Below are 20,795 nucleotides of genomic sequence, written 5' to 3' on the forward strand. Positions count from 1 at the left end.
TCTCCAGGGAGCCTGTCTCTATGTCCCCTTATGATGTGCCTTTGCAGCTTATTCCATGAGTAAGTGAAATCTAAATTTTCACCCATTGAAAATGAGCTGGTCTTGTGATTTGCTTTAACCAGTAGAATGTTCCAAAAGTCATGGTGTATGACTTAAGAAGTCCTGAAAGTTCATGCAGCTTCTTTCCCTTAATTGCAACATTGCCCAGAAACTATGTATGAATAATCTTGAGTTAGCCTTTCCAAGAAGGAAAAATCATATAGAAAATGAGGCACATTAATTCCAAGCACCTCACCTATTTAGTTCTTTTTTTCCCATTAGCTAATCCTTGGAATCACATTGACCCACAGAATTTTGAGAAATAAAATTAGTCACTTTAGTTAATTCACTAGGTTGTTATGAAGAAGTAGATAACTATTTGTAATAATAGTTATTACAACTTAAAGATGGAATTTAGTTAAAAATCTATTACTTAAACATATATTTACTTATATTACTTAAATATGTTTATTTTGCAAAAAAGGATTTGCAATAAAATAATAATCGATTTAGCCTTAAACCGTAGCACCTGATCTATTCTTATCCTTGTATTCTCAAGAGTACACTTGAGCCTTGAATAAAATGGGTATGAAATGGGTATGATTTTCTAAATAAAATGGGTATGGTTTTCTAAATAACATCTTTTTTTCTGTAGCTGACTTGTTAGAAGGATGCAATATGTAATACACTTAAACTTCAAAATATGTGTTAATCAACTGTTTATATTATCAGTAAAGGTCCAATCAACATCATTTTACTAGTAGTAAAGATTTTTGAGAGTCAAAGTTATACCGAGATTTTGACTGGGTAGGGTGTTGACAGTCCTGATCCCTGCATTGTGCAAGGAACTGTATGAAATAGCTGAATTCCAATTATCATAGTTATAAAATGAGATTTTCATTTACATTTGCTTAAATAATCGTATTTATTTGCCCTGAAATGTAGAACTTCTACCACAACTATAGTTTATATATTTTTAAAAAATCTATGATTTTAAAAGATAAAATGGAAAAACTTAAAAAATTCAACTTATAAGTTTGTAAAATACTGTAAAGAAAAAAGCAACCTAGCAACTATTGATTTGTGTAGATCTATCATTCATATTCTTAATGAATTATTTTCTCCCAAACAAAATGACCATAGGCATTCTTCAAAGAAAATTGGAAATGTTACTCTATTATTTAATGAGTATATGAGTCATTATACTATTAATTATAGTTATATACTATACTTTGATTGGAAAAAAAAAGCATATTGACATGATTTAAACAATATAAACTTTTTTTCTTACTCATATCACCAAGAGAGGAAGGTAAAAAATAGTAAGGCTACTGATTGAAAATCCTCAGTAGAATAATAGTTATGATAGCAGATGTCTAAATATAAATAAAAATATACTACAAACTATGAGAATTAAGTAACATAAAATAATCTTCACAGATAATTTGATTATATTTATCACCATAAATTTCCTAAGTAGAAAATAAGCACAAATTAGTTCATAGGAAAAGTGTACTTTCAGCAATTTGTGCTTTTTATAATAAATTTGTCAAAGCATAGAGATTAATATTGCAAATTCTGCAATGAGATTGTCTTCAGTCTTCATCCTACTGTATATTAACTGAATGACCAGGGTTTCTCAGTCTCTCTAAACTTGACTTCTTCAATATGTAAAATGAAGATAATAAGAGAAATTATCCAATAGGGTTGTTGCAATTAAAAAAAAAATCCTCAGAAGAATATCAACCACTAGTAATTGTGATGGTTATCAATAATATTAAGTGCTTATTTCTCATTTTTCTAGCAAATCTGTAGTATCTTTGTTTCCAGGAAAAAGTTTGACTGAGGATTGTCCATAATATTTTGTAAACAGCTTATTATAGACATTCAAAAACACTTAATTCTCAGTTTGTACATATTTTTGAGATAGTAGAAAAAGAAAGCTCCCTCCCAGTCCATTGTATGAATCTAACATAGTCTCAAAACAAAATTCATTAATTGTGGAATGAGAAATAATACATATAGATGGATTTAATGATTAGCATTAAAATTATATAAAACATTAACAAAATGAAATATATTTTTAAAATAATATGTCATCATCAAGTTGAAGTTATTCTAGCAATAGATCATGTTAAAAGAGAAAACAGTTGTCATTTCAATGAATATAAAAATGCATTTGAGATAAAATTTTAATATCCACTCACAATTGAAAAAGAAAAAAGTGTTAGAAAAACTGTGAATAAAGAACTCCTTAATATAAGGCAAGTTATCTTCCAAATAACCTAGATTTAAAAAAAAATGTGCTTAATAATAATGGATTGAATGTCTGTCCTTAAGATTAGGTCAAACGAGGGTTCTTCCTAAAGCCACCTTTACTCAGCATTGTGATCTAAGTCCTATGGTCTACAGTAAAACTATAACAATAAATAAAAATGATAAGCTTTGAAAAGTGAGAAAACAACTATTATCCGGATATCTTAAGATTCTCTGTGAAGAACATTCTAAGGAATTTTCTTTTCTTCCTGTATACTTTTTTAGGGGGGAGCTCATCCACTTACATGATTTCCTAAATTAAATCTCTCCCTCAGTATCTACCATGATATCTTGTATCTTTAATTGCATAGGCAATATCGATTTTTAATACCTACTCAAAATAAGAACATTTGAAATAGTCATTGACTTTTTTTGACATAACATCTGTTTCACTTTCATTCTTTCCAGCACTTTCTACTTAGACCTCAAGCCAAAAACCTGAGTTATTATTCATTTTTTAGTATTTTATCCCTTAAATTCTGTAGGATACATTCCTGAATATCTCAGCCTTATTCATTGATAGAACCATAGCCTGTGCCAGGATCATTTTTAACTTTGTCTGTTTCAAACACTCCCTTTTTCGTGTTTCCTGGGTAGTCAGAGATTATATCTAGAAGCTTACTGATGCTCTTCAAATTCCTTAGCACCTTTGAAATACTGAATGCCATTTGTGTAGGCAACTATGTCTTCATATTTCCAATGTTAGCCTAAATTTACTACTTTCCTTTTCCCAGTACAACAATGCCAACATTCTTTTACATTGTTGTTATTTTTACGGATTCTTTCTGGTGAATTATTTTTTGTCAGCTCTTATATAGATGTCAATTGGTAATATAGTTTTGGTTATGTTAAATTTCTTTTCTAGTGAGAAGTGATTTTTTTTGTCAATAGGCTTCTTTTTAAAGAAATGGCAGTTAGTACTGAAACATAGGAAGAGGTAAAGGCAGGGTTTCATAGCTATGACTAATATAAAAATGTGATTTTATATGTCCTCTACTGACCTCTTGTAGGACTGGCAATTCTAGTTAAACCTCCCCAAGGTCAAATAGCTCATGGACAACCACATGGGGAAGTTATGCTTCAATATTGTTGAGTTCTTCATAAATCATCTTTCTTTAGTGGCAACCATTGTAAAAATGGCAAAAAAAATAGTAATTTTATATTGGATGGTTTCCCTTAAAACAGGAATATAGGGGAATCAAATAAGACATCAGCATAAAAAAGAATAACAGTACAAAACACAATAAAGCAAAAACAGACAATTATAAATCAGAGACATACTGCAGGGGAGGAAGAGGGGGAGGGCTCAGAGGGAGGGAGGGAGGAGAACAGGGGGCTGTGGTGATGGTGCACGGGTGCCTTGGGGATGGAAATTCTATGGGGACTCATTCTAAGGGGATGGGGGGAAGCAAATATTGTTTAAAAATTTAAAAATTAAAAATATTTTTTTAATTAGTGATTTTAGATGTTTCTGTAGTAAAAAAATAATCCAAAATTCTGAAAATCATTTAGGAAATCATTTAGAAACAGATGCACACAAAACAGAAAACAAATAAATTAGTACTTTATTAGGAAAAGAACGCCTATTTTAAAACCTTGAATGAACTTAAAGAATAAAATGTGCCCTCTAAATTAGTTCTTTGTATCTAAAAGAAGTTATCTGTCTGCTTGTCAGATGAAAATACTCAGAAAATCAGTGGGAGATGAATCCATGTTATATGAATAAATTAATTGCTAAATTTAGGTTAACTGTTCTCACTTGCTATATGAAGTACTGAATATTCCTTTTACTTTGTCAAATAGTTTTATTTCAACTATTGGATCCTCTGAAAATTTTCCACTTCATTTTAGTAGATGTAATAAAACAGAAAAATCAAATTGATAAATTTTCACGCACAGGTAGAAGTAAAGAATGTAAAAGTCAACTTGTGAATTCTATAAACGGTACTTTTCTTGCTTGATCATATTGCTTCTTCAGTAACATAATTTGAATTATAGTTCATGAATGAAAAGAAGACTCATACCTCAACAGTAAAGTGTTGACTGAATGAAATAGTTTCTACCTCGCTACTAAAACATGCCTAGAAAAATGAATCATTATGCTAGAATAGTAGGAGTTCAGGGAATTAAAATTTCAATTGCAATACAAGTTGAATATACAGGCAAAACTAAACTTTAGAACATTGTCATTGACAATATTGCAAAAACATATATTTTTCTTTGAGTAGATATTTGTAGTCACCATCACAAAAACAATATAATTTAACACACACACACACAACCTCCCACACCACATATCTTGGAGGAATGTTTGCCTAAAAAAATCAAGGTCTTATCTCAGTTTAGCTACCTTCTGTTTTTTACTGGAATACCAGACATTCTAATACTTCACTTTTTCCTACCCAAAAAAGAGAGTGGAAAAATATTCCCATGCAGTATAAATATTGGAAATTATCTTAGCTGTTTTTAAACAACATATGTATGCACAAGGCTTGACTTTCACCAAATGTGAGGTGTGAGTTTTTCATGTTGAGTAATTTCTTCATTTCCCATATAACACCCACATAGACATCATTTTAAACTTCATTCTCAACCTGCTTAAGAATATAATGCTTTGGATTTCTATATTTTCAGAAGCTAAAATGCCAAAGCTTTTAAATTTCCCCACTTTTAGATAGAAATATTTTCTATTTGATTCTTGTCTGTTATAGAGATCATTGGAAATCACCTCACTACAGCATGTTCAAACCATATTTCATAGTTCAAAACTATATTTCTTCACTTTTTTATTTCATATAAAAGCATGCATGTGTGGCTTTAGCAATTATCCATTGAAAACCTGTATATTCTTAATTTACAGTCAGCACATTTTGACATTTTAACTCATAGGCTTAAACTTTTCCTTGTGTACACCACACACACACACACACACACACACACATACACACACACATTTTGAGCATGCTTTTCCTAATACTGACATTTACCACATACCCATAAACATCTTGTTCACTCCTAAAAAAGGTAAAATTATTCCATGGGTCTGATTCACATGCAAACTCAATTGTTCCCAATATGTTTCTTGTAATTATATACATGAAATCAATATTTTATTTTTTGTTGACTTGCTTTTTATTTAATTTTTTTTTTTATTGGGGAACAGGGAAATATGTTTTGAAATTGTAAAAGTTGTGGTACTAAAAAGGAAGGGAAAGACCAGATAAAACAGGCCAACTATATGGTAAAGGATATAAACCAGACATGGCAAACCAAGTTGGTTTATAATGCTCTTCAATGATACCTATGTTATGTTATAGCTTAATGTTACTTCAATAAATTTTTGAAGGAAATAATTTTAGATTTACAGAAGTGTAGTAAGGGCCTCCCCTGGTGGCGCAACGGTTGAGTGCATTGGGCTGCGAAGCTGCCCGCAGCCTCTGCAGCGCCTGTTTGATCCCCGGCCACTGTCAAGGGTCCCACATGGCAAGACAGACCTTTCCTGCTGCACCTGCTGCTCCCCTCAGCAGTATATTTTATCAGTCTGCATGTTCTGTTCCCCGCTCTGGCGGTGAATTCTCTTACCTTCCCGTGCTTCTGACTGTACCCTGTGCTTGTATAAATAAATAAACCTTAAAAAAAAAAAAAGTGTAGTAAGGAAGTACAGAGAGTGCCATATACCTTTCACATCACACAGCTTCTGAAATATTAGCATCTTATAGAGCTGTGTCCTGTTTAATCAAAACAAAGAAATTAACATTGGTGCGGATTACTTTTAAGTGAAACAGGGTTTTGAATTTCTATCCTTCTAACAATATACCTTATTTATTTTTCTTTTTCTAGCATTTAAACTTGTAATATGCGGGTTTATTAAATAGCCAAACCACCTTTCTTGTTTGTTCTTGTGATACTTGGTAAATTGCTTCTGAACAATAGACATTTCAAGCCATTTTCTGAGGAATGCTTATAATGTAATTAACTCAAGTATCTATGTTTTTCACTGTTAATTTTCTTATAATTGTATATTCCTGTAGACTCAATTTTATAATTCTGAAAATCAGAGGGGAATATTTATTCTTTTGTCTTTGGAAAGTGCCAGGTATATTCTGTCATATCCTAGACCAGTGATTTTCAACCTGAAGTTTTTTAATATAAATATCTATAAAGAATACTCATTAGTTATACTCACTCAAATGTTTTAATTTCACACAACTGTGAGCAATTTGTTGTTTTATGCAGTAATGGTATAATGATGAGCTAGATGGACTAGGTATTTATTCTAATGACACATTTTCTCATTTTCTTTACCTCTCAAACTTTAAATAACCAGTGAACTTGTGTGTTCTTACCTCTCCAACTGAACAGATACTTCCTATGTAGATTTTGTTGTAACCTTGTGATGCTCCTCCCTAACTCTTTCCACTCGTCATCTATATCAAAGCTCATGGTTCCAGTAATAGTCTAGTCTCATCAAATTTTGCTTGAGGAAATTAATCAATTTAGTCAATCTGATGGAAATTAATCAATTTAGTCGACATGATAGATAAGCTTTGATTTAACATAATAGCTTTATCCCTGGAGTAATTTACTTTTTTATTGCAAACTGTTAAAATAAAAATTTAAACTATAAAGGAATAAGATTCTGAGAGTGGACTGATTAGAAAGTGGAGAAAGCAAATATAGTGGAATTTTTATCAAAAATAGCACTGCCTGAAACCATACAGCATAGAAACTTCATATTGTACAGGCACAAATGTGTGTTGGCGTGATTGTAAATTAGGCTTTACTAAAGAATTTAAATGTTGTTGGAGAAGTAATGAAACTAATAAAGTTTTGGGTAAATGTATACAATTTTACCTGCATAGTAAAGTAATTCCAAGGGAAATGTGAAGTGCAGCAGAGAGGACAAAAAGGACCTCATTATAGAGGAAGCTTAAATTAGACTTGTTCAGATGAGAGACACTGAGAGATTGAACCAGAGTGGTGATAATGGAAATTGGAGTGAGAACAGACTCATGAATCATTTCAGATATATGCTATAGACTTAATAATCAATTGACTGTGGGAGCCACAGCAGAGTGAGAATTCATTTTATCTTTGCAATTATCATCTGTCTTTTGTATATCTTCACATTTAATCTGAATTCTATTTTAACAGTTGGCTGATTGATTCATAGTTGCATAGATGTTCACTTAACTTTAAAATATGAGTTTCTTAAGTGACTCATTTCTACTAATCAACAGTATTCACTCATAGTGTCTTATTTCTATAATAAACTGAGAAAAAGATTACAACATGAAAAGATCAAGCGAGAATGTAAAAAAGTAATATAACAATTCAGAAAAATAAAAATCATAAAATGTTAATATCATTCAAATATAACTGCTAAGTTATCATAAAAGAGGTTTTGTGAACTTGGAACTAATAGCACTTAGATGATCATCCAGTAGAATTTTCTTAATTAGTTGATATGTATACTTTTATGGCTTTTATATATCATGCCAATTTCATTTCCAAAAATGTATGGTTTACTTTTGTAGAAGTGGACAATGTTATTTTTCCATTTTTCCCCTTAATTGAATGAAAAATAATCTAAATATTTAGCATCATTTTGTTTATAGCAACAGTTGACATCTATATAGTGTTTATGCAAGGACTACTGGTCTAAAGTACTTTTATAGATTAAATTCAAATAATTTTCGTTTGGACCTTGTAAGGTTGTATTTTATTTACGTATTGCTATGTAACCACCCCATAACTTTGTGGTGTAAATGGTAAGCATTTATTATCTTCCAGTTTCTGTGGATCAGAAATTGCAAACAGTGTCAATTAAATCATTTATATATGACAGTGAAGATATTACTTGGGACTGAAATAATCTGAAGATTTGATTTGGGCTGTGAGAGCTTCCAAAGTACTTCACTCTTCACTCACATGGCTGGCAAGTTAGTGCTGTTTGCAGGCAGTTCCTTACCTCATGGACTGGTCTTTAGCTCTGCTGGAATGGCCTCATGTGGAGGCAGCTGACCATAAGCTGTCAGCCTGGCATTCATACTGTCACTGCCACAATATATTACTGGTAGAGTAGATCAGTCCTATTCTGCAGAGGAGGGAAATAAATATAAAGAGTATGAACACCAGAACTTGATATCAGTGACTGTCCGGGAGGCTGGCTTCCGGGAGGCTGGCTGCCACGTTCTATTTCTGTTTCCTTTCTATCTATGAGGAAACTGAGAGCAAAGTTACTAAGTAAAATGCTCATGGAACCATACTAAGTGATTGAGGACTTGAATACACAATCTCTATCTCTAGAACAGGTGTTGTTAAGAGAAAGGTGGTTAATAGTTCCTTTTAACTTTAAATTTTTGATTACTAAGAGAGTTTCACATTTTGTATATCTATTGTCCATTGAATTTATGTACATTTGTATACAACACATATCCTTGGTTTTTCTGCAAAGGTGACTACCTTTCTAAGTGAATTATAAAAATTTTTCATATTCTAAAATTATTGACAATTTAAAATTTTAGAGATTTTTTTTTCAGTTGGCTAGTTGTCTTTGGGGTATGTGTATGGTGTTTTTATCCAACTGAATTTTGTCTTTGTGTCAAAATTTATCAGTGTTTTTCTTTATGTTTTTTCTAAATTATTCATGGATTCATCGTTTATTATTTCAAAGCATTTTGTAATTCCCAAAGTTACTTTTTTAAGACATATAATTTTTAGCAACTTTAAGAATTATCCAGTAAAATCAAATAGAATGTGTGGATTGTGAATAACTAAAATGCCAAATTGATTTTATTTATTGGAATTTGTTGATGTGAATATCATGTTGAAGAGTTGTGGGGACACCTTGATAAAAGGTGGTGAGGTTGAGGAAGGACAGTCCATGGTAGGGAATCAGCAAGGCAAAACATTCGGTTCCATTTTCCCTTAAATTAACTTCACTGTGCATTAAGAAAGTCCTTTTAAGGTGCTTTGCCTCCTGGTGAAACTGAAATTTCAACTTTTTTTTTTGTATGTTATATGTTCTCCCTCCTTCTATTTATCATCTGTCTGTCTATCTGTCAGTTTGTGAGGATAGATATTTTGCAGGGAAAGGGAGCAGGAACTTCCTTTACAATTTTGTCCAGACTAATGGTGCTTTCAAAAACAGCTGCCACAGATTATATACAGCATCTATAAATATGACTACAGGTTGTCATTTGCCTGGGAGGATCAGGCAAATTGTAGTCTCCTCCTTGATTGGTAAAAAAAAAGATGTGGACTCATTTCCATTTTTATAAAAGATAACTACTTATTATGGCACTTTGTACCTTATTTCATACTTCCCTGTTACTTCAATCTGAAGGTTACATTTTTATAAGGCAGATGTAAAACAACAAAATCCTATGTAGATGGATCCTCTTTGCTTAACCCATGATTGAGCCTGTGGGTCAGATTTATGTCAACATAAATTCTTATTCAGGAAGTTCTGAAGTCCTTAATAATGTAAATTTGTTCTTCTCAAAATACTCTCTTTTTATAACAGTTTACAAATAGGGAGTTTATTTCATCTCCCAGCTCTTAGATATTGGAAAATGGCATGTGAAAATTTCCTCAAATCTTTGCTATGTTACTTTCTAAATGTTGCTTCATTACACTTACTCTTTCCTGCTTTTCTCTTATTACTAAAGGATTCCCTTTTCATCTGTATGCTGTATCCCATTGGCCCATAGAGACCCTATCAGTAACCTTATAATATTTTTCTAGTATTTAAATATTAAATATTTTCCTAATCTTTAAATATTTATTATTTCCTTAAAAATATAGAAATCCTCCAAATTTATTTTTTATTTTATTTTTATTTTTTTTAAAGATTTATTCATGTATGCATACAAGAGCCAGGGCACAGGCTAGAGGTGTTGGGGGGGGGGAGAGAGGACTCACCAGAGTGGGGAACAGAACAGGCAGACTGACCAAAGTATACTGCCGAGGGGAGCAGTGGGTGAGGCAGGAGAGGTCTGCTACGCCATTTGGGCAGCTCGCTGGCCGGCCAGGGGTCGAACTTGTGCTGCAGAGGCCGCGGACGGCCTCATAGGTTGCATTATAACCCTTTGCACTACCAGGGAGGACCTCAAAATTTATTTTTAAGAAAATTTCCTCTGTAGACTTTCTTCAACTTTCAACTACTTTGCTGTTCATTGACTTTAAAAGTCTTAGTTTAAACATCACTGTATTTGGGACCTTTTCCTGATTCCTTCACGACAGGAAAGGTGTATCCTTTTGTATCCTCTCATGCCACCGGCACTTATTTCCTTTATAACACTTATCACAGTATTTATTTGCTACTCATAAATCTAAAGATCTTTCAAATTTCCTCTGATTAGTGACAGAAATCATAGTCCAGCTACAATTTTGGGGTTTTGTGTGTGAGTGTGTGTGTGCGGTTGCCAAGTAATAGAATTGATTCCAAGGGCAGTGTTTGGCTATACTTCCCAAACTCTTCCATAAAAAATGGTGTTTGGGGAATATGTGTTTGTATTTTTGTCAGTCATAAGTTCCATTTAGCGGTTGAGACATTTGCCCATGGAAAAGCAAGTAATAACCTTTAAAGTGGCATAAGGAGAGCAAAAAAAAAAAAAAACCCACTAAAATATGTAGCTTATTTTAATATACTTGCTTGATCATTTAGACTTGTATAACTTTTGTGGATTTCTTTATAGGCAATTTGAATGTAAAGTAAGAGAGTATTTAGAGAGTCTATAACCTCTATGATTTTTTTATCTGAAAACTGCTTAACACATATATACGATAGCAGTTTTGTGAAGCTTAATTTTATATACGTATGTTTGTATATGTATAGTCTCACAGAAGCATACTATTTGAAAAGCATGTCCCTCAAAACCGTTCCCCACTCCTTGAATAATTACTGTTAACAGTTGATTCCTGTTCATATAATTTGTATAGTAATTCATATATATATATATATATGCACATAGGAGTATGTATGAATACTTCAGAACTTCTATATAAACTAGGGACATGTTTACGTTGTACATAGATGTTATGTTGTATTTTTTGAAACTTAATTTTTTATATACAAATACACACATATAAATATGTACCTTTTAGCATGAGAGTGAAAATAGTGTTTGGTATTATTATTATGTAAGTATTAAGAAGATTCAATAACTATATCATTATTATGATATCAATAACTACCATGAGCTAGAAGGGAAGAATATTTTTGTTAGAACCTAAAGAAATACTAGCTATGAAGACAATTTTTTTAAATGTTGATTGCCATGTTTTTTAAATAAAGGGAATGTCATAAAATGGAAAGGCTCTAGAATGCAGAAGTTTGATCCTTCTTTTGAATATTTAATGTGATACATTTCTTTAAATTGCAACATTAAAATAATTCAAGCAATTAGAAGACAAAAATTCTTTTTATACTCAGAGTTATAGAAGTGAAGTAAATCTCCTTTACAAAATACTGTCATTTTCAAACTATGTTGCATTCTATATATTTAATGTGCATTCTTATATTTAGATCTTGTGAAACTAAATGACTTTTAAAGGTTTACTTAATTCTATTCTTAACCCGTTTTGTGGTTGAATGGCTCACAATCCCAGAATTGGAGAAGCCTGTGATGTGTGTGCACATGCACATATACCAACCTCAGGTCACCATTGGTTATTTAACTGATTACAGCAACAGGAACAAAATGAAACTCAATTGTTGCAGATTATCTAGATTATCTATTCTCTTCTAAGAAAAAGAAGCAATTTTCATAGCAATCAACTCAGTCATGCTTATAAACAGTCCATTAAGCAAAGGATATGTGACAGATTTTATAATGCAATTTGTTTAGTCAGTCTATGTAATAAACTTTCCCCCATAAAATACAAATAACATTTGATTTTTTTAAATTCACTCTCATTTGTAATTTAAGCTCTTTCCAAAGGATATTTGATTTTTATAAATCATAATCTAGGACTAGATTGGTTTAGTGTACTTTCCACTGTTGTTTACTGCTTTCCAAAGAGCTGTTACCTAGCAACTGCATGGAAGAAGCTTCTAGTACTTTAAATCACACAAGAGCTTAGGAAATACCACGAGGCAGATTTAAAGGGAAAAAAAATCTGAATTTTCAAACTGTAATTAACAATTATGTCTTCCATAAAGTAAAAGGAACTTGAAAATGATTTAATTCCTATCTAGCTAAATTTGTATATTTAATTATAATTGCTTATCTTAAAAGATTTTAAATTAAAAGTAACAAAATAACAATAAAAAAGAACCAGAGACAGCATGTAAAATTACTGTTGTAAAGTTATATCTCTCAAAACTGTTTCCTGCCTCTTGAAATTTTTTTTTTTACCTATACACACAATTTTTCTAACTTTTGCAGAATTACTTGTGCACACATAAGTATGCAGGCAAAATTCAGCAATTTTATAAAACTAGGATCATGATTTAATTGTGGAGCAATTAAATACTAGCTATATTGTTTTGCCACTTAAATTAAAAAATATTTCATTGACATTATTTCAAGGTAGTTTATCAAAATCTATATTTTTAAATAATGAATGATTGTTATGATTGATAATATTTATTTAGAATTTGATCAGCATTTTATATTTATTATCTACTTTTCTGCTCAGAAAGCCCTATGAGGGTCTCACACTGTATTTTATTTTATTGAAGTAGTTTGGTTTACAATACTGTGTAAGTTTCAGGCATACAGTTTCACTCTTGGAATATCTTACCCCACCCCACCACCAAGTGTCCATCCACCACCGCACATACTACCCCCTCTCCCCATTCCATATCACCTCTCCCTCCTTCACCTCTGGTAACCACCATTCTGTCGTCAGAATCAAAGGTTTTTTTGTTTTGTTTTGTGTGTTCATTTGCTTTGATTCTTCCCCATATAAGCAAAATCAAAAGGTATTTTCTTTTCTTTGTTTCATATTTTTCACTTGATATACTTCCCTCAAGTTGCAAATGGCAAGATTTTACTCACATTTTAAAAATAAAAAATCAAGAAAGTTAAGCTGAAAAGGACAGGAACTTGCTCCCAGCTGGACACACCCAGCGGGGTACCACTTCATCTTTTCCTTATGCTTTCTCAGCAAGCACAGAGTAGAAAGATCTAAATTAAAACAAACAGAAACATTAAAAGAAGAAGAAGAAAATACCAGAGGAAGTGTGTACACTTTTGAAAGAGGAAATGGTTTCTTTCACATAGGCATGAAATTAGAAGCCATAGGGGGAAAAAAAAAAAAAACTGGACTGATCTGCTCTTTGCTACAGAGTTATTTTTGTCAAAGTTGGGATTTTGCCTCATATTTCATCATTAAGTAGTCTAGGGAAAGTGATTTTGTCTATATAAATAATCCAGAAGTTGGAAAGTACCTAATCATATGATCATGTCTAACTGACAGGGGAACTGGGAAATGGCATTTTCTACCTGGGCATGTGAGCCCCCAGCTAAAACTTGGGGATGGGTGAAGGGAAGTGAGCGCCTCTATTAATAAAAGGAAGAAAGAGCATGCAGAGTATGAGAGTAATTTAAGCCACACAATTCAAACCTTTGGCTACCCAAGTATCCCTGTAAAACATTTTTCTTACATATCACGATGCTCTTCCAATTCTGTGACAAGTACTCCAAAGTTGCACTGATTGCTACTTCCAGCTCAAAATCCAGGATATCTCAATAATTCAAAATTAGTTCTGGATGTGACTCCAAGTGGTCTGGCAAAACACACTAATAAATTAGTTAACTGCTCCCTGCTCCATTCTATATGCATATATTATACTGGAACAAGATAGCTATAATGAAATGATTGTGTTTGGAAAGTGGAAGAATGGGAGACACACATCAATCATTGGTCAATAGCAGTGATGAAATTCTGTTAGACATGTGCTAATTGCAGTGACCTTGCAGTAAGATCCCAGTTCTTCATTTAGATAATCACTCCTTTGTCTATTCATAAGCATGCCTCTTTTTTTTTTAATATTTTCTGGAAGTTAAAATTGGACTGGAATCTTCTAGTCCTTCCCATGTGTCAGTCATTGGTTTCAACGTTTGTTTTCCGCAAGAGCCTGCCTTATGTACTGACTTTTATTACCCTGCCCGTATGTATCTCCCTTTTATGTGATAGTGGTGACCATGGAATCCTTTGAAACATATGTTTGAGCAGGCAGGTCTGGCTTGACTGAGAGTCTTAATGGGAGGTTTCTGATCAAGACTGAAAGAGAGTATCATCTCCTGCTATATAGAGTACTGTTCACATTTTCATTTCTGCAATTTTCTAGATTTCTATTTTTTTTGGTTTAGATTTCTGACTTCAAGAAAACAATGTCCTAAGAGAGCTCTAGTCCTTTTGCTTGCAAGATGATCAATTTTCTCCCTGTAGACAAGATCATCTCTCCATGTATACCTGACTATATAATCTAAGATGCTGTCAACACACATTAGTATTTTTGTCCTTTTCTTCGCCTCTTCCAGACATGCCTCCATAGATAGACTCCTGGATGCAGTGGGAAGTTGATAATAAGAGAAAATACCAATTCTGTCACAGATAAAATGCTGTATCATGCTTTTCATAGAACTCAAAAATACTAGATAGTATTTTTTTGACTTTGTCTTATATTTTTAATTAGAAAATTATTTGATGAAAATAACTTGAAATGTGAATTGTGACTTGAAATGTCACAGAAAGGAATTTCAACTCATTGATAAACCTGAAAAAGTACTCAATGTCCTAGCTCATTGTCATTCTCCAGCCCTGCTTGGTCATAATAGTTTATAATAATTACCAATGAAAATGATATTTTTCAGGCCCTACACCCATGTTTCTTTCATCTCATTTCTTTTAATGTTGTCTACTTCTATCTCAGCACCCACATCTGTGGCATATGCTCTGAATCATGTCATTACCAGTAAATGCGATCCCTCTGTAACCCCCATCAGCCCTTATCTTTTCAGTTCATGTCCTGTGATACAGAAACCCTAATATGTTTTTACTATATTGGGACATACAATTTCTTGATTATACCAGATTTTCACTGTCATGTATGCTGATAGTTACTTCCCTTCCTAACCTATTTGGATTCCATAGCACACCATTATAACACACTACACCCAATACATTGTTCCTCTCTCCATTAATTACACTTGTTTGCTAAGGTGATATGTAACTGTCTGTCTTCATGGTTTTCACTTTGATGCATTTGCATGGAGTTAGTTAGAAGAAACAAACAAAAAGAAGCAACATACAAACTATTCCCACTTTCAATTCATGATCACTAATTTTCAGAGATACATAATTGCCAAATAACCATTACTTTCTTCTGTTTCCTCTCCCACTCTCTTAAACAATACCATGTTTACCATCTTTTCTGTTTTCACCTCCAACCTCTTCCGTAATCATCATTTCCACCTATTTTACTAAAAAAAATAGAACCATAGGGAGAAAAACAAAATTTTCATAAAACTTCCACCTACATATCTACCCACCAACCTCCATGTATTCCCATATGCTTGACCTTCTCTCCTGTTATTGTAGATGAAAAATTTTAGCAGCACTGTGATTAAGAACGGCCTTGTCTGGGCAGTAAATTATGTTAGTAGATTACCCTGATTTCAACAATCCAAGAATTATATTTTTAGGAAATTAACATCTATTCCAAAAACTTTAGGATTTATTTAAGGTCATTAATCAATATGCAGATCAGTGATAATTGCAATATGCTGTATTTGCATGGTCCTATACTGTAGCCAGCAGTCGTGTACACTATTGTTTGCTTTATTATTTTGGAAATGTGGACAGTATGATGGAATAAGGAAACATTTATTTGTATTAAATTTTAATTTCTTTAAATTTAAATAGCACACAGGGTTGTGGCAACTGTATTGGACAATACAATTTTAGAGACTTAATAGATGGAGTGTTGCAGAGTTCGATGACATGGAGAGCATTTAAGAAGATATTGCATTAGAGAAGTGAGAGACTCTCAGAGCTGGAACAAAAGTCTATGATCCCTGAGCTCTAATACTGAAATCTTTTCTGAAAACCAGAAAACTTTAAAAAATGAAAATATTTCCGTATTTCTGTTCATGTAAAATTTGACCCTGAAATTATTTGGTGCAATTCCTACACTGCATTTTATTCTTTCCATTTAGTATAAGTATTTGCATATTTAACTGAAGAAATAACAAATGTTTTAAAGCATAGGTTATTCCTGGGATATATTACATAGATCTGGTGATGGAGCATATTTTCTTTGTAATATCTGAAATTGTTTTTACTCTAAATATGATATCTGACTCATCAGGATTATGGATAAGAACTGGAAGCATGTAGTAACAAGTGCAAGTGGAGATGGGATTTACGGGTGAGAAAGAAAGGGCTTTTCTTCCTAAAGAAAGGTTTAATCAATAAACCTTGGCAGTCAAATGACATTGGGAAATGCACACAAAGTAGCTTGAAGGAATATTACGTTTTTAAGTTGCCTTAGGAGAGTGATTAGTACTTTAACAAGTCTCAGAAGGAGGAATGGATATGGATCTGTGAAGAGAATTTTAGAAATTTATTCAATTCTGTTTTGCAGGCTGAGTTTCAGTTTAATTTATATAAATTAATGGAGATTACTGCCTAGTTGAATATTCTATTGTTTTTCTTTCCCTGTATCAGTTATCCATATTGATTAAAATTATATTTTCTTCACCTGTTCCAATACCTCTTTTTGCAATAAATATTTTATAACAATACTCTCTTTACTAAATTGGAATAAAATTCAGCATAAATACAACCATTTATACTCATGCACTTTAAATAATATGCTAGTTGCAATATCAAGGAGATGAAGAAGGAAAATTATTTTCCTGTAAAATATCAGAGGTATCAGAGTATGTATTAAGTATCAGAGGTATGTATTTTTAAAAATATCGTCCCCTCACCTCCCTGATGCTGCAAGGGGTTAAGTCTCAACACTATGAAGCAGTCAGCAGCCACTGCAACATGAGTTCATCCCTAGCAAAGGAGCTGACCCACATGGCACAGCAGACCTTTCCTGTCTTGCCTGCTGCTCCCCTCAGTAGTGTATTTCAGTAGATCCCCCTGTTTTGCTCCCCACTCTGTCTCTGGTGAATACTTTCACCCTTCCTGCACCTCTGGCCTGCACCCCAGCTCTTGTATGCATAAATAAATAAATCTTTTAAAAAATAAAATAAAAAGATCCCTAAAGATCTATGTGTATAAGCAAACAAAAAAAAAATAATAACAACACACACACACACAGAGAGAGAGAGAGAAGCAGTAGAAGGCCATTAACAGAGACTTGTTTTTTTTTTAAGAGTAAATTCTGAGATTTAATAATAGCATACAATTTCTTCTGTAAAATGTGAAAGGAGAAAATAAATAAGGAAATGAAAGAAAAAATAGTAGGCTCTTTCATATTCTAATCATATTATCAAAACAGGGGTAAGGTGGATATTTATCTGTACTGAACATTCCTTGAACCATTTCCCAAGTGACCTTTTCTTGTTTCTTTTTAAATTATATGGTTTGTGTGTTCATTTTGTATATTTGGCTCACTTAAAAATTCAACCATCTATTTCTTAATTTAGCTAAAGCTGCTATTTTCTGCCTAAGAATATTTGTTTTCTTAGAACTTTAAGCATAGTCTTTATTTTGAAGACCAGCTTTGTGTTTGCTTGGGAGGGAAGGTTTTATTCCAAAATAAACAGTACTTTCATCACTTATCTGGGGCAAGAAAATAATGTATGTGGACAGAGTTGCATCATTCCCCTTCAAATGTGACTTATAACCTCTACGGTGTCCTCATCTGTGGCACACTTCTGCTTTTATACCATTGGAATTCAGTTGCCATTTCTTATCTTTCCTAGTTGTACCTTATCATCTTTTGAATTTATGGCATAAGGTCTTAAAGTATAATTTAAATTCAAATTTATTCTAACATTCATTTATGATGTTATATTTTTATCATATAGTTTATTACTTATAGATAATATAAATGAGTCACATCTTTTAATATTTAGTTTGTCTTTATGCTGTGTGACTATTAATTTCATAAATAAATACTGTTTTAAATCAACATTACTGTTCTTCATATGTAGTTTAGGGAAAGTGGTTTGGTCTACACACTTTCTAATAATCCAGAAGTAGGACAAAATCTAATCATATGATCATGTCTAACTGGAAGGGGGACTGGAATTTATTTTCCAGATTGTACCTAAACCTACCTACATCTCACCTCTTTGTAGAAATGGGCATAGGAAAAGTACACATTTTGCAGAAGACTGCCAATTTTGTTAAAGACAGAACAAGGGCTAAAATCCCTTTCCTTCTTGATCACTTAACTCATCTAGTACTCTTATGAAATATTTTTCCCTGGGGAAAATTGCACATGTAAATACATCTCTTAACTAACTGTGTTTATATGGAAAGTAATTTTATTCATTGTTTTATTTTTCATATTTTTAAAAATATTACTATTCTTAGGTAAATTATTCTAATTTACCTATTTTATTTCAAACAGATCATGTTGTTTGTGAAGAAGAGTTTAAATACGCCATGTTAGCTTTAAACTGTATATGCCCAGCAACATCTACACTTATTACCCTACTGGTTCATACCTCTAGAGGGCAGTAAGTATGTTTTTTCTTCAAGTTAATGCATTTTAAATTAAAAAATAATATAAGTTCAGTTATGTGATTTAGAAAAATAGTAAGCCAAGATACACCACTGGATATGTACCTATACTTGTAAGAGTTATCTTCATCTAATAGATCAGTGGGTAGAGAATACAGAGAGATTTGTTAAGATATCCAAGACAATAGTGTTTTGCTATTTTTTCTAACTATACTTGAGATCATTTGTTTTATTTGAAATTTTAAATGTCTATATTATTTGTTCGGTTTAGGGTTAGTTTCTATTTTTGAGATTAATTCTTAGCAAATAAAATTTTAAAAAACAGCGTGATGACAGTCACTACTGTAAATCCTTAAGCCAATATTATCTATTCTTGAGGTAAGTTTTTATTTTAAAACTATATGTACACAATTAAGCTCAGAATTATAATTTTGCAACTATCACAGAATAACAAAGTAGTTCATAAAATTAACATATTATAAAAATCATCTTTTTATATTTGTTTCAAGGTAGATGGGGGAAAATCATATAATTGGAAACTTTTTGGTTATTCTTTGTTTATTTTGGTAGAGTTTCACAAAATACACAGGTTGTTTTGTCTTGATCAAGGGAAAAAACTAAAATAGTCATGGCTCCTGTTAGAAACATTTCATACTTTTTCATATTTGCTACTTATTATTTTAGACCAAATGCTGATTTTCTAAGTAAGATCTACTGTGAAACTTTTGATTTTGATTATTTAAATTTAGCAATCTAATTGATAGCTCCCTAAATGAAGCGTCAAGTAAAATAAATCAAGGGAAGTTCTTTCTTAGGATTTAATACTCAATGAAATAAGTTGCTAAATGAAAAGTAGCAAATGCCTCGTGATATTTTTAAGTAGCTTTTAACTATCTTCCTTGCCATTATGTTTCTGTTCTTTTGGGGCAATAAATTTTTTCAGGAGCAATTTTCTTAAATTTCTGATTAGAAATATTTCTGTTCTGTACATTTATAAATTTTCATTCTGTTCAATAGAAAAAATACAACAGGATCATGAATAAAATACTTTTTCTCTGTAGAAAGTACTCAATATTTTGATGAAATACTCAAACTCTTTGTTGATATCAAATAATTGACCATTCATAGAACTTATCACATGGGTCAATTTTTATACTATCTTTGCCATATAAGCATAAAGCTGAGAGTTGGCTCTCTATTACAGCTTCATTGTTATGCAAATGAAAACACATCAACAGTAGCATTCATCACTACTTATAGACTGAAGTTAAATTACACTGTCCAACTATAGTAAATATTATTTATTGGCTCACAACATTGCCTGATGAATAGATTGCATGTGACATAGCTAAAAAGACCATTAAAAAGACTTTTTCCAGATACTCCAATGAATTTTAAAATTGTATTTAAATTATCATATATATTAAATATTAAAATAAAGTTATAACATATTTAAAAAGAAAGTTATGTTATTGAAGATGTTATCACATAGTTAAGGATTTCCATAAATACGATTGACCTGCAAAATTATTCACATGAAGTATCAGAATAAATGCTTTAGTCCCCCAGAATAACCTCCTTTATAGCTTTGAGATACAATTAAAATTCCAAATAATTCACTAATTAAAAATGTACAATCTGCTGTTTTACAGTACAGTCATAGAATTGTGAAACCATCACCACTGTGTAACACCTGAACATTTTAATTGTCCAATAAAGAAACTGTCTACCTTTTAATAGTGACCCATATTTCCCCTCATTCTTTCCAGCTCTTG

General features: G+C 32.0%; 1 protein-coding gene across 3 annotated transcripts in view; it reads left to right on the plus strand.

Annotated features, from left to right (window-relative positions):
* Positions 1 to 20,795, plus strand: part of KCNT2 (potassium sodium-activated channel subfamily T member 2) — a gene marked incomplete at both ends in the record, with an annotated part of 316,392 nt that overhangs the window by 202,701 nt on the left and 92,896 nt on the right. For all 3 annotated transcript variants that reach the window (XM_084246074.1, XM_084246075.1, XM_084246076.1), the window contains one exon: positions 18,908 to 19,016. In XM_084246074.1, the coding sequence (XP_084102200.1) occupies positions 18,908 to 19,016 (109 nt within the window). The remainder of the gene's footprint in view (positions 1 to 18,907; positions 19,017 to 20,795) is intronic.

The sequence above is a fragment of the Talpa europaea genome (assembly GCF_964194135.1).
Source record: "Talpa europaea genome assembly, chromosome: 10".
NCBI lineage: Eukaryota > Metazoa > Chordata > Mammalia > Eulipotyphla > Talpidae > Talpa > Talpa europaea.